The sequence below is a fragment of the Cyphellophora europaea genome, assembly GCF_000365145.1.
Source record: "Cyphellophora europaea CBS 101466 unplaced genomic scaffold supercont1.6, whole genome shotgun sequence".
NCBI classification, from domain to species: domain Eukaryota; kingdom Fungi; phylum Ascomycota; class Eurotiomycetes; order Chaetothyriales; family Cyphellophoraceae; genus Cyphellophora; species Cyphellophora europaea.
The window spans coordinates 100,435-113,999 of NW_008481812.1; the positions used below are offsets into that span (position 1 = coordinate 100,435).

Here is a 13,565-nt window from a genome sequence, read left to right on the forward strand (position 1 = left end):
CAACGTAGACTAGCTCTATCCACCTCTATTCATCGACATCTCAGAGACGCGCTACTTCAGACTGCTTCCTCGAATGCTTGAAGACGCGTCTATTTCGTCCCCTCCATCCGTCAAGCTCGCCCAAGTCTCGGGCTGGCCATGGGTGTGGCTCTTTGCCCGTCTTTGGGGGCGTTGCACCGAACCGCCACTTCCACAGATCGACATAGTCTTGACTGAGCTTGCCCTCCATCATGTCCACAATATACTTGCCAATTACCGGCATGAACTTGAATCCATGTCCTGACCCTGCAGTGCCTATGAAGAGATTGGCATTGGTTGGTGATGGGCAGATTCGAAAGTTGACGTCCTTGGTGTCGCCGTCCCAACACATCCGCGTTGAAACCCATTCTCTATCAGCGAGCTCCGGGATCTGGTCTCGAACGAACTCCCGCATCTCTTCTTCTATCTGTCGAGGTACGCCGTCTTCAGGAAAGTCTTCATGTGAGTGTCCTAACGAAGCACCTGCCACCTTGGAGTTGTAGTAGTTGGTGATGAAGCGGCAGCTACACAACTTAAGCAAGTCGTTCTCATCTGGCGGGAATAATATGCCTATCACTGTCATCAGATGATGCCTGAAGGGATTGAGCAACCACTTACCTTGCTCAAAGTCATCCACGATGGGCAAGTTCTTGTATCGTTGCGCCTCTTCGGGCGTTAGCTGGATTACACCCACGCAGTGCGAGCGTGCGACTATCTCCGCCTTTGCATCGATTAGGGCAGCAGTGTTAGCTCCAGTGCACAGCACTACCACGTCTGCCAGATGTGCTTCCCCGCTCTTGCTCAGCGCTCCGATGCATGAGCCTTTGTCGTCGAAGAGCAGTCTCTGCACCCAACCTCGATCTCCCGTCACATACTCCACGCCATTGGCTTGCGCTGCCGTTGCGAGTCGAAGTAACGCCTGACCCGAAGGCACCTTCGTAAGTCAGCAAAAAGCAACGCTATATCGACGAGGTACTCACCCAGCCGGCTTCCGGGCTCCATAGATTGGTCCAGCCCTCAAAATCCCCAGTGAACTGAGGCCATGTCCGCTTGACTTCTTCGGTTTCCATGTATCGTACTCCGGTCTTACCAGCCCGCTGACTCGCATCATGGGCGGACTTGAGAAACTCCTGAGTCATGTCGTGGGCGGCCATGATCCATCCAGTATGACGGAACATGCCAGACAACAAATTGCCTGGCTCTTTCCACACCTGCATCGCCTCCAACCCGAGCTTGGTATATAATGGGTTCGGATAATCGAATCTTACGATCTTGTTCAGATCGGTCGCAGCAGCATCTTTTGATGGCGCGGCAAAACGATCGAGAACTTTGACTCGACCGTACCCACGTTTTGATAGGTGGTAGGCCGTCGAGGTGCCAAAGGCACCACCTCCCACCACAATTACCGAAGGATTAATCAGCTCAGACATTGCACTAGCTAGACTTGCGTGATTGCCGGGTCTCTGCAGCTTGCAAAGAAGTGCTTTATATACCTGGCCTATGCTGCGCGCAAAATGCGACTTCGGAGCAGTTTCCCTTCAATCGCCGGCCGCCGTTGTTATCGGAATCCATATGCTCGATCTTCATCGCTCGGCCACTACTCTACTGGGCCGGATATGGGCCATGAGACCGGCGTGAGGTCGTATCTTGATTGGCCGATTGTATCTCCATTCTCGGGGTCTAACGCTAGCGGCCGAAGAACGCGCATTGTGGTCCGGATTACCCCAGATCTCCATTTGATACTACGACTGCGGAGAGATAACGTGGCTTTGGCCCGCCGGCCTGGCTGATAGTCTCGGTAGATATAAGGCAGTGCCCTCCCCAACGTCAGTCCACTCCAGCGCACCACGTCCTGTTGCCCAGCCCTATAGTCATCTGCAAGCAAGTATGCATACGATGTCCTGGTCCGACAGCAACAAAGACATGTCTATGCACGACATCAAATCCGTTCCAACTAGCAATAGTGGTCCGCAAGCTAGCGTCAAGGAAGGCCACATGGCAAGAGCTAAGCCGGATATATTGCGTGATCTCAGCGATGAACAGATGGAAGCGGCCTCTCGCAAGCTTGTCCGCAAGCTCGACGTGCGCTTGATGGCCCCCCTGATCCTGATGTACATCATGAACTACCTCGACCGGTATGCTTGGATGTATTGTACAAGTCTATGCAGCTGATGCTCTGCCCAGCAACGCCATTGCCGCTGCCAGGATCTCCGGCATCGTGGAAGACCTTGACCTCACAGACTCGGAATTCCAGACTTGCGTTAGCATTCTATTCGTGGGGTTAGTTTTGCATCGCAAGAACTTGATGCGTGTATGGCACGCTGACTCTGCCTAGCTATATTCTCATGCAGGTGCCGTCCAATCTATTCTTGAACAAGATCGGGCGTCCGTCTCTGTATTTGCCAGCATGCATGATTGTTTGGGTAAGTTCACACATCATAACGACTGATTGGTCTCTATCTGACAGAGGAATCAGGGCGTGCTTTGCGGCGCTGCAGGCGCAGTTCACAACTTCGGAGGCCTGGTGGCAGCTCGGTTCCTTCTTGGGTTCGTTGAGGCGGCATACTTTCCAGGGTGCATGGTATGTTCAACTACTTGTCATCAGATGTTTATTAAACTGGCGTAGGTGTGCTTGACGACCTGGTATACCAGGAAAGAGTTGGCATTTAGGACAGCTCTGCTGTACTGTGGCTCTCTTATATCTGGTGCTTTCAGCGGCTTGATTGCTGCTGGAATCACCCATGACCTTGACGGGTACGTATGAAGCATGGCCATCGTAAGATTAGAACTGACTGCTGCTGCAGTGCCCTTGGATTGGCGGCGTGGAGATGGCTCTTCATCATTGAGGTAAGTTGTCATGAGCTACTTCTCAACAACAGCTAAGAAAATAAGGGCGCCATTACTGTGGTGATCGCCTTCGGCGTAGTCTTGATCCTTCCCGACTTCCCGATCAACACGAAATGGTTATCGGACCAGGAGCGGGCACTCGCCACATACCGACTATTCGTCGATGTCGGTGAGGAAGATTGGGTCTCCTCCGAGGAAGAAAGCCTCTTCGTTGGTCTCAAGCAGTGTCTCGGCGACTACAAGACCTACGTTCTCATTCCGCTTGTGTTCGGTGTTGTCTCGTCTGGGACGATCAACTCCTACTTTCCCTCCGTGGTCTCAACACTCGGATATAATCGGACCAACACTCTCCTTCTAACGGCCCCACCGTATCTACTATCGTGCATCGTGGCGCTTGGCGTCTCGCTCAACGCGGACCGCACTGGTGAGCGATATTTCCACTTCACGCTACCCGTCTGGGTCTCAATCGCTGGCTTCATCATCTCCGCTGCAGCCGTCAACCTGCCAGCACGATACTTTGCGATGATGATCATGTTGCCCGGCGTCTACACCGCATTCACTCTCGGCTTGACCTGGGCTGCCAACACGATCCCGCGCCCACCGGCGAAGCGAGCTGCGACACTGGCTCTGTGCAATGCCTGCGCCAACTGCAGCAGCGTGTACGGCCCGTTCATGTATCCGGCTTTCTCCGCCCCCAGGTACGGCATAGCCATGGGCGTCAACGCTGGCACGGCGCTGATGTCCATCATCGTGGCCACCATTTTCCGCTTGATCCTGAAGAAGTTGAACCGCGAGCTGGATATGGCCGAAGGGGTTGTGGCAAGTGGGGACGAGGAAGGCAAAGGGCGGGACACGTCCAGGGCGAGGGGTTTCCGATACCTCCTGTAATGGCTGTCTCGGTACGTTGTGCTAGCGAAGGCACTGATTGAATCGTGAGGACAGGCGTTCACTGCCTGCGAAGACTCGGCAAATCTGTTATAGTATTGACCGTGCATCGAACTACTTCCTGTTATCGCAGTTGCAGAGATCCGTGCCACGGATGACATGTCATCGTAGCCATCCATTGATCGATCGTTCCAGAGCTATGTACTGATATCGAGCGGCCATACCCTTGCATCGATGGCTGGGTTGTGCTGGGGCCTTAAGCCTGTCGCCTGGGTGCCAATTGGACTGCGTTCACCGATCCGAGGATTGACTCAAGCTCAAGCTTTGCTTGGAAAGCTTTTTCCAACCGGGCGAGCCAGGGTGTCTGTACGTAGGCCTGCACATGTGGCTCTGGCGCCCCGATCAGCCAGTCCCACTAGACCACACCTTCTCGGCCTCCGCAGGCAATCCTACGCATACGAACACTGCTACAAGCATGGCAACGCCAAGCGAGCCTCGATAGGTGGACCTGCAGATGAGCTCTTGAAGACCACGGCTTCGGGCAAACCAGCGAGACAGAAAACGTGTCTTCCGGCCCGCCGCGGCTGTGTACCATGACGTTGAGCTACATGCACGACCATGAGCTCATCTATAACTCAAATCGGCGTAGAAGAGGTAAGCGAAACACTCATTGCATTGCACTTCACACACACACACACACACACACACACACACACACACACACACACACACACACACACACACACACACACACACACACACACATATATATATATATACAAGCACCGTGGTATAACAATCGAAACTCCCCTTTCCCTTTCCCTTTCCCACACCCACGCACCACCAGAAAATGGCCTACCGCGCCTCATCCAACGTGGCGCACCGCGCGAGCGACCAAGCCGCACCACCAGCACCGGCCAACCCCATCGAATACGAAAACAGCGTCTACCGCCGCGGCCTGGAATTCTCCCGCCCGCCCTTCTCCTTCAAGCCCTCCAGCTGGGAGCCCGCGGCGCAAGAGCGCATGTCCGCCGAAGCTACGGGTTACGTGGTCGGCAACGCCGGGACCGGGGAGACCAACCGCAAGAACCGCGAGGCGTTTGCGAAATGGTCCATCGTGCCAGCTCGGCTGGTCAGGACGCGGGGATTGCCGGAGCTGGCGACCACGGTGTTGGGCGTGAGGGTGCCGTTCCCCATTGCGGTGGCGCCGGTGGGCGTGCAGCGCATCTTCAACCCCGAGGGGGAGCTGGCGAGCGCGCGGGCGGCCAAGAAGGAGAATGTGCCGTATGTGATGAGCACGGCAAGTAGTACGAGCATTGAGGATGTGGCGGAGGCGAATGGTGATGGAGGGACGCGCTGGTTTCAGCTGTATTGGCCGGCGGAGAAGGACAACGAGATCACGGCGTCGATACTCGGTCGGGCGAAGAAGGCTGGGTTTTCGGCACTGTTTGTTACGCTGGATACGTATATTCTGGGCTGGCGGCCTTCGGACATGGATAACGGGTAAGTTTGCCTCTTCGTCTTGTTTGCAGTCATTCCTCCCTCTAAGCCCCCGAGCTAACGCGGCACCCGCAGATACAACCCCTTCCTCCGCTCCGACAACATCGGCGTGGCCATTGGCTTCTCGGACCCGGTGTTTCGGGCGCGCTTCAAAGCCACGCACGGCGTCGAGATCGAGGACGACATGCACCGCGCCGCCGCCGAGTGGACGCGCACCGTCTTCCCCACCTACAGCCACGGCTGGGACGATCTCAAATTCCTGCAAGAACACTGGGACGGGCCCATCGTCCTGAAAGGCATCCAGAGCGTGGCGGACGCGCGCCGCTGCGTCGACGCCGGCGTCCAGGGCATCGTCGTCAGCAACCACGGCGGCAGGCAGGTCGATGGCGGCGTGGCTTCGCTAAGGTGCCTGCCGGGCATCGTCGATGCCGTTGGCGATAAACTCGACATCTTCTTTGACTCGGGGGTGCGGTGCGGTGCCGATATCGCCAAGGCGATGGCGCTGGGCGCGAAGATGTGCTTGGTGGGGAGGCCCTATGTGTACGGACTGGCGCTGGGTGGCGAGGGCGGCGTGCAGCACGTGCTGAAGAGTTTGCTGGGCGATTTGGAGTTGACGCTGCATTTGGCGGGGATCCAGAGCGCGGCGCCGGAGCATCTGAATCGGGAGGTGTTGGTGCGTGAGGATGAGCTTTAGCTCGACAAAGGGCAGAGATGGAAAGGTGTTGATGTTTGGCTCTGATTGCGCCATGAGATGGCTATGGGATTGCCGAAACTGGCTTGATTGGAGTTATGGGCTAGACACTAGTTCTGGATACAGGCAGCATGGCTTCCGAGATCTAGACGGTCTTTGAGACCAACTAGTGGAGGCAGGGAGTTCCACTCCTTGATGACAACAAACAAAGACTTGTTTTAGCCGTATTCTTGAGGACCTGACATGGAGGAAAAGGGGCCGGCTCACATACGTCGGCTACGGACAGTAGCTTCTGAGTTTGCTTGAGACGCTGCCATGTCGTGGAGGTCAAATTCGCACGCACGGATACGTCCAAGTCACAGACTATTGCGTCTCGAACAACAATATCGTCTGTCTATGCCGCTCACTGTCTCCCTAGACATAACGCTCAACCTCGTGCTGCCCTCCGTACCGTCCCGCTGCTCCATTACACGCTGGGATTGGCGGGGGCTTCGTGCAATGTTTCGCTCGATAAATGTCCATCGCCTTGTCGTAGCTCACTCATGTCTTCTGCAACATTTTGGCCGTTGCATTCAGTGGTCCTTCACACTTCGCTCAGATGCATATCGTCTTGCCTCGCAAACTCCCCCCTCCTTTGCGGCCGGAGACTCCTTCCCGGCGTGTCCTCACCCCGCTCCACGGACAACCAAGCGTGAAGCAGCAGACTGTTGCCACCACAGCTAGTACCAGGGTCGCGAAAGTGTTCCCGATGCGCCTCGTACATGAAAGACGATGACATATGGATCGAGGAGGAGGTCAAGGCTGTAGATTCGCCATCAGATGGTGTAGGGTGCTCAACTGATACGATACTGGATGGGCTTGAAGCTGCCGCCATTGGACTGCAGCGCTGAACAAGCGGTCATGCCTATGATCAGGTCTTCCTCAGCAATGAAATCGATATGATCTCCGGGTTTGCTGCTCGGGGGTTGGACAGTAAATGTACCGTCTTGGCCGATCGGAACATTCATAAAGCAGTTGAAGGCGCAAGGAATCTGATCAGGCCCAATGCCGTAAGCTTTCAATGCGTTGGTCAAATTGCCAAAGCAGCCTTGGTGGGGTTCTTTGTCTCCGTATATGATGCGGAACGTGTCTTTGGAGCACGGGGTGAGCAGAAAGTCGTGTTTGCCGCATGTGTCTTCAATGATTCTGAGAAGAACGTTGCTGCGGTTGGAGTAGATCGGGTCTCCGGTGCTAAGATACAGCTTGCTGGCGTAGTCAAAGGTGCGGCCGTTGGAGATGACTTCACGTGGGTCGTGCCGGTTGAAGGCGACCAGATCAGACACCTGTACACCCGTGGGATCGATCACTGTTAGACGCTGTCCCTTATCCAGCAGAAAGGCGGTCCCGGTACGCGGCTCGATCTGAATGGTCTGAGTCATGCCGGTGGAACTTGTAAAGGTTGCGGACCATATGTGAGTCGTAGTCATGTGGTGTGAAAATTGGGGGCTTTACTCAACAATCACAGCTTCTCAGACAGACCTTGATTGGGACAAGCGACCTGCCAGTAGTATTGTAATTGTAGGACAGCATGAAATAGCGAAAGTGGTGCGTATAGTAGTACCACCCATCAATATGATGCTGCACGACGGAGTTGACATGTCTAGGCTCATATCAGTGTAGATGACGTACTGTTTTGGTATTGTAAATTACAGATGGCGGCGAGCTTATTTCGACTCAGCTCCTGCGCTTCTGCATCAGGCTTGAACATTTCATCAAAGCCGATGTCATCAAGTTTTTGACAGTACTCCGTATAGCTTCTCATCTCGATGGTTCTATAATGGTCTCATCGTTCCTAATTTACTACACTGATTCATTACGGGGTGATGCTCCGCCGGATGTCATACCCGTCTAATCCGGGGTAGCCAGCTGCCAAGTCGTTCGTTTCAGCTCATGGCGCCATCATCATTTCCCAGGCGTCATCACTCACAAGACGGTGCACAAGACCTGGAGCTGGGCCGGAGAAGATGGAAACAATATGGAAATCTTGCTTGGTTGTGTAGGACAGCATCAGATCATGACGTCGAGCACCATCTTCCTCCCGTCGAGTAGCCTAACGGGTTAGACTCTCCGACACAATCCCGAACGACTGCACCGGTTGATATAATTCAGACCCTACAAGCTGTGGTCGGCATGCCGCGACTACTGTTCTACTCGCATCGCCGACGCCATGATCACTACTCTCCTCCTCGTGGCCTTTGTTGCTGGGATATTCGTTGGTCTCTTGCGCAGCAATCGCATACAGAAGCCAGGGTATGAACCTGTCAACATTTTAGAAGGCGTTTCGAGGATCATCACCCGCATCAGGCAGGCATCAACGACAACCGAGCTTGAGAAAAGTCGGACCATCGTGCCTGCCGAGGACATACGCCGGCAAGGATACCACGGCTTGTTCACCAGGGAAGAAGTTGTTAGCCACTTTGAGCCCTCGTCCTGGCAACGGCTTGCCTTCGAAGATTTCAAGGCAAAAGTGCTTGCGAGGGGGTCCAATCTCAAGACCTTCCCCTGTATCTACGCAACCATGGGCTTTCGCTCTGGCGAGCATCGCTACGTCTTCCTGCAATCTGATGATCCATCTGAGCCACAGAACATCCGGCTGGTAGGACCTGCGTTACAAGAGTATCTCGCCATCGCCCGCTCCCTCGGTTCGAATACCAGCTTAGCCATCTTCGCAGCTCCTTCTACTCGCCCCATCTCCATCGAAGAACACAACAGCAAGTTCTGGGGTGTGCTTCGTGGTCTGCGTATTGTCGACCCATCACCTTGGCCTGCAGCCATTCCTTCCAAGACGGAGTCATCCGAATGGACCTTCTGCTACGCCAACGAGCCGATATTCCCTGTTATGCTGACGCCCTCTCACGGGAAGCGCTACAGTCGGCAGATGTCCGTGCCTGTAATTGCCATCCAACCTAAATGGGTGCTTGATCAACTGTTGAATACGAAGGAAAATCGCGATGCGGCAACCGGGAAGGTCCGGAAATTGTTGGCCGAGTATGACTCTATAGATGTCAGTCCCGACTTGACAGGATATGGTGTTCCCGGAACCAGTGAGAGTCGACAGCTTTGCTTGGCCGACGAAAACCAGACCGTCCTCTGTCCCTACCAGGACTTCGACCGATAAATACGTGTGACAGATCATACTCTTCCACATCAGGGTATTGATACAGTCAAAACTTCTACGGACACCGGAAGCCACGAGTCCTCACAATATCTCCGTCGAGCTAAGAGTTGAGCCTACTCAGCAAGTCCCCGCCTCAAGCTCTCCACCGTATTCCTCACGCACTCCTCGAGTCCCCGGTACCTCACCCCAAACATGTCCTGACTCCGGCTACAATCCCATCGATACCTCTGATCCAGCGGCGGCAAATCATCCTTCTCTGGCAGCGTCTCCGGTAGCGCCTTCATTCGCTCGTCCTTCCCCATCATCTCCTGCACCACGCGCGCAATCTCCACGTTCGAGAAATGCCCCGCGATCATCAAACACCTGCTCTCCTGCCGCGCAGCAACCCTCGGCAGCTCCAAGGCTGCCACGTGTGCCGCCGCAACGTCACGCACGTCCACGAAGGTGTAGAAACCCGTGGGTTCGAGCCCGTCATGCATCGCGCCGGAGAGCATATTGAAAATGCGCTGGTTGCTGGTGTTGAGGCCCGCAGGGAGGTCGGCGCGCCTGAGGTGCGGGGCAATAGGCCCGAAAACGAGGGTTGGGTTGATGGCGACGAGGTCGAACTGGGGCTTTTGCTCCCGGATGAAGTCCCATGCGGCGCGTTCCGAGAGGGTCTGAGGGAGAATGGGTTAGCGACTCAGTCTGTGATTTTGAGGGGATGGGATACGGATTCGGTAAGGCAGTCGCTGCTGCTGCACCATGTGAGTGCGGTGGGACGGGCTTACCTTGCTGCCTTGGTACGTCTTCTTGGTGTTGGTCGCAGCCTCATCCCAAGTCACGGGGTTCCAGGAGCTTTCGTCATAGGCAGGCGGCGGGTTGGCGTCATTGCGCATTGCGGCGAAGGACGACAGTAGCACGACACGTTTAATAGTGGTAGAATGTGCATGCAGAGCCTGCAGGATCGAGGTAGTGCCCGTGATGGCGGGCTCGAGGAAATTGGCGACCGGATCGGAGACGTCGTAGTGGTAGGGAGAGGCGGTGTGAATCACGTAATCGAGGTCAGGTGTGGTTTTGATGGCCTGAAGATAGGTTAGATTTAGCTAGAGATATGGCATAAACCAGCTGCAGGACGGGAATACATACCTCATCGAATGCTCCCTTTTGCGTAACGTCCTTGACGATGGTGTAGGATAAGTTGTTCTTCGACCACGGTGCATGGGCGTTGAGTAGCTTGTCACCTTTGTCATCGCTTCGGACTGTGGTCACTACCTTGTACCTGATGGACACCTTTAGCATAGATACAACGGTTTTTAGCCTTGATACGCACCCTTTCTGCAATAGTTGCTGGATGGTGTGGCCGGCAATGAAGCCAGTGCCTCCTAGGGGCTACTATTAGTCACTGATATATAATCACAGCACTCCATGCAGCTTTCATTATCGGACAGGACCTCACCTGTGACGAGAACCTTTGACATGGTGCTTGAACGTAGCTTCAGGAAGTCTGCAGCGCTTCAAGATCACCGAAATACGACAGCCACCACGATCGTCTTCGACTGGGATTCGAGACGCTGGAGTACCAAGGTATCAGCTTTATAGGCAGAAGTACGTCGGACATTGCAGTCTCTCACCAGAGCATATCATGCGAACGCGAATCCCGAAAGCCTATACCTTGGAATCCGGATCGACACCGCGGGCTTTGCGGAGTTACCGTATATACCTAATGCCCGTCAGCCGGACAGCCCGGAGAGCTGTCACAGGTAAATTGGAGAGCAGGATCTGAGACACAATGCATAAGAGGTTTCTGTGGTTGGGTATTACGCGCTCAGATCGACAGTGGGACATGGGGAACATATAAGAGTCTGGCGTGATAGTTTGCCGTTGAATGCCAACAGTCTTGGCGTATATTGGCACGAGGCATCCAGGCGTTCCGGAGTTTGATTTCGCTTCTGCTGTGAGCTTATTTAGGCACGTGGATGAAGATCTCTACCCAGTCCGAGAAACGTATCCTCTGATTACTACCGGCACGAACTCGACGGCTGGGACTGTATGTCCCGTGCCATCGTCTGATTCCGTCCCCCCAACACTCAGCCTGCACCTCGTGCCGCACCCATCCCTGACTATCCTCCAGTCTCATCCGCAACTGCCGCTCATACGTCTTGTCGAGCTTGCTCACTTTGCTGCCTCGTGTCATTATAAATCAACACTTTGACTCGTCAGCGTTCGCAATCTTGGGCCTTTTCATGCTCATTCGAAGCGGTACAATGCAACAGCACGTTCTCCAACCAAGGTAAACGTATCAGAGACAGCAACACAACAAGCTCGACCAGACCAATATGGGATATCCTCCAGAGCCGCCACAACTCCCGATCCCACTATCTCGGACCTTCCTTTTCGAGCGATAGTCCCTACGGAGAAGGGAGCGCTTGGCAGCAAGGCTGTGGACCCCTGTGGCGTCCTCCCCAACACAGTTCAACTTCAAGCTTCTCTTATCTTTGAGGATCTGCTCGCCATTAGTACTTCTCAGCGCATCGGCTGAACAATCAACCCCCATATTCCTACCTTCGAGTGCCAGCGCTGCTGTTCCAGCGCCAGGAACACCGAGGTGCGTCTGCTCCGCTCACAGTGGCCAAGTGCGAAATCGAGCTCGCTAAAGCCACGAGCTGATAAGAGTATCAATCTGAAAATCGCCCGCGCCAATCATCTCTTCGATGCCGGCTGATACGACGTGCTCGGCGCTCCATACGGGCGGCGTCGTTAAGCGTCATGATTCATTCGGGAGATGTACAAACTCGTGCCGTTGGGAGCAGGATGTATGAGTACAAGGGACGCGCTACCATGGAGAAAGGCTGTCACTTTGCTCCCCTCACATAGCTCGCCTCCGTTACCACCACTCCTGTATCTGCCATACGCTGAACAGACACTGCCCAACGATGAGCGCAAAGGAACCCATTGACGCCAGCGTCTCGCCTACTGAGGAGAAGGCCGAAGTGCACTCGATGAAGGCGGCAGCAACAGCTCCACGTGACGGCGATGCAGCTCTCGCGTTCCTGCGCTCCAACCTCGCCGAGAGCGACTCCCAGGCCGTGGACGAGAAGGCCCTGCTCCGAAAGATCGACTGGATGATCATGCCTCTGATGTTCGGCTGCTATTTCTTGCAGTACCTGGACAAGACGCTCATCAACTACGCGGCGGTCATGGGCCTGCGTGAAGACACCAACATCACGACGTCGCAGTTCAGCACCCTGGCCATGCTCTTCTACGTCAGCTATCTGGCATGCGAGCTTCCCCACGGCTGGCTGATGCAGCGGTTCCCCACCGCCAAATACCTGGGCACGATGGTGATCCTGTGGGGCGCCATGGTCAGCGTAACCGCAGCGTGCTCCAACTACGCCGGTCTGATCGCCACGCGACTCCTGCTCGGCGCCTTCGAAGCCGCTGTGGCACCCTCCCTGATCCTCATCACGACCATGTGGTACAAACGGCAGGGCGAACAGCCCGTCCGCACCGCCATCTGGTACCTCGGCACCGGCACGGGCATCATGGTCGGCGCCGTCATCTCATTCGGCTTCCAGCACTACCCGGACACCAACGGCCGCTTCCGCTCGTGGCAAGTCATGTTCCTCGTCATCGGCATCGTCACCATCGCCGTCGGCATCCTCGTCGTCCTCTTCCTCCCGGACAACCCCATGAGCTGCACGCGGCTCAGCCACGCGGAGAAAATCGTCGCCATCGAGCGCCTGCGCGCCAACCAGACAGGCATTGAGAACAAGCACTTCAAGCCCACCCAGGCCCTGGAGTGCCTGCGCGACCCGCAGACCTGGCTCATCAGCATCACCACCATCGCGAGCAACGTGCCCAACGGCGCCGTCAGCAGCTACCAAGCCACCCTGATCCGCGGCTTCGGCTTCAGCTCCAAGACGACCGCGTTGCTCAGCATCCCCAGCGGCGCCGTCGGCTGCATCGCCGTGCTCTCGGCCTCGGTCCTCGCCGGCAAGTACGACCAGCGGGGCCTCAACATCGTCGGCCTGATGCTGCCCTCCATCCTGGGCGCGTGCCTCATGTCCTTTCTGCCCGAGGCCAACCGCGTCGGCAAGCTGGTCGGCGTGTACATGATCAACTGCACGCTCGCGGTGCTGACGCTGCTGTACAGCTGGGTGGCGGCCAACTACGCGGGCCACACCAAGAAGGTCACCATGAACGCCGTGCTGCTCATGAGTTTCTGTCTGGGGAACATCATCGGGCCCCTGACGTTCCAGGACGCGGACGCCCCCGGATTCCTGCCTGCGAAGGTGGCGATTATCGCCACGTGTGCGTTGACCGTCGGCCTGGCGCTGTGTTTGCGCTATTACTATGTGAGGGTGAATCAGAAGAGGGAGGCGCTGATGGTGGAGGGGGCCGTGGAGACGAAGGAGGATAGTTGGTTGTTGGATCTGACGGATCGGGAGAATAAGGAGTTTCGCTATCGGTTGTGAGCGTTGTGGGGGG

The 13,565-nt window shown here is 55.6% G+C and overlaps 7 protein-coding genes across 7 annotated transcripts; 4 read left to right on the forward strand and 3 right to left on the reverse strand.

Annotated features, from left to right (window-relative positions):
• Nucleotides 1-40: 40 nt before the first annotated feature.
• HMPREF1541_06238 (uncharacterized protein) lies at nucleotides 41-1,448 on the reverse strand (the record flags this gene model as incomplete). The annotated part of the gene is made up of 3 exons (XM_008720574.1): nucleotides 41-588; nucleotides 637-952; nucleotides 999-1,448. 3 exons carry the CDS (start codon nucleotides 1,446-1,448, stop codon nucleotides 41-43), a joined length of 1,314 nt encoding a protein of 437 aa, XP_008718796.1.
• Nucleotides 1,449-1,914: 466 nt separating this feature from the next.
• On the forward strand, nucleotides 1,915-3,753 carry HMPREF1541_06239 (uncharacterized protein; the record flags this gene model as incomplete). The annotated part of the gene is made up of 7 exons (XM_008720575.1): nucleotides 1,915-2,153; nucleotides 2,203-2,298; nucleotides 2,354-2,441; nucleotides 2,495-2,599; nucleotides 2,645-2,772; nucleotides 2,823-2,865; nucleotides 2,911-3,753. The coding sequence occupies 7 exons, from the start codon at nucleotides 1,915-1,917 to the stop codon at nucleotides 3,751-3,753; spliced, it is 1,542 nt and encodes a 513-aa protein (XP_008718797.1).
• Nucleotides 3,754-4,600: 847 nt separating this feature from the next.
• Nucleotides 4,601-5,944, forward strand: HMPREF1541_06240 (uncharacterized protein; the record flags this gene model as incomplete). The annotated part of the gene is made up of 2 exons (XM_008720576.1): nucleotides 4,601-5,253; nucleotides 5,326-5,944. The coding sequence occupies 2 exons, from the start codon at nucleotides 4,601-4,603 to the stop codon at nucleotides 5,942-5,944; spliced, it is 1,272 nt and encodes a 423-aa protein (XP_008718798.1).
• Nucleotides 5,945-6,774: 830 nt separating this feature from the next.
• Nucleotides 6,775-7,359, reverse strand: HMPREF1541_06241 (uncharacterized protein; the record flags this gene model as incomplete). The annotated part of the gene is made up of 1 exon (XM_008720577.1): nucleotides 6,775-7,359. One exon carries the CDS (start codon nucleotides 7,357-7,359, stop codon nucleotides 6,775-6,777), a length of 585 nt encoding a protein of 194 aa, XP_008718799.1.
• Nucleotides 7,360-8,147: 788 nt separating this feature from the next.
• HMPREF1541_06242 (uncharacterized protein) lies at nucleotides 8,148-9,098 on the forward strand (the record flags this gene model as incomplete). The annotated part of the gene is made up of 1 exon (XM_008720578.1): nucleotides 8,148-9,098. One exon carries the CDS (start codon nucleotides 8,148-8,150, stop codon nucleotides 9,096-9,098), a length of 951 nt encoding a protein of 316 aa, XP_008718800.1.
• A 113-nt stretch (nucleotides 9,099-9,211) lies between these two features.
• Nucleotides 9,212-10,555, reverse strand: HMPREF1541_06243 (uncharacterized protein; the record flags this gene model as incomplete). Its single annotated transcript, XM_008720579.1, has 5 exons — nucleotides 9,212-9,754; nucleotides 9,866-10,159; nucleotides 10,224-10,356; nucleotides 10,408-10,459; nucleotides 10,534-10,555. 5 exons carry the CDS (start codon nucleotides 10,553-10,555, stop codon nucleotides 9,212-9,214), a joined length of 1,044 nt encoding a protein of 347 aa, XP_008718801.1.
• A 1,455-nt stretch (nucleotides 10,556-12,010) lies between these two features.
• HMPREF1541_06244 (uncharacterized protein) lies at nucleotides 12,011-13,552 on the forward strand (the record flags this gene model as incomplete). The annotated part of the gene is made up of 1 exon (XM_008720580.1): nucleotides 12,011-13,552. One exon carries the CDS (start codon nucleotides 12,011-12,013, stop codon nucleotides 13,550-13,552), a length of 1,542 nt encoding a protein of 513 aa, XP_008718802.1.
• Nucleotides 13,553-13,565: the final 13 nt, after the last annotated feature.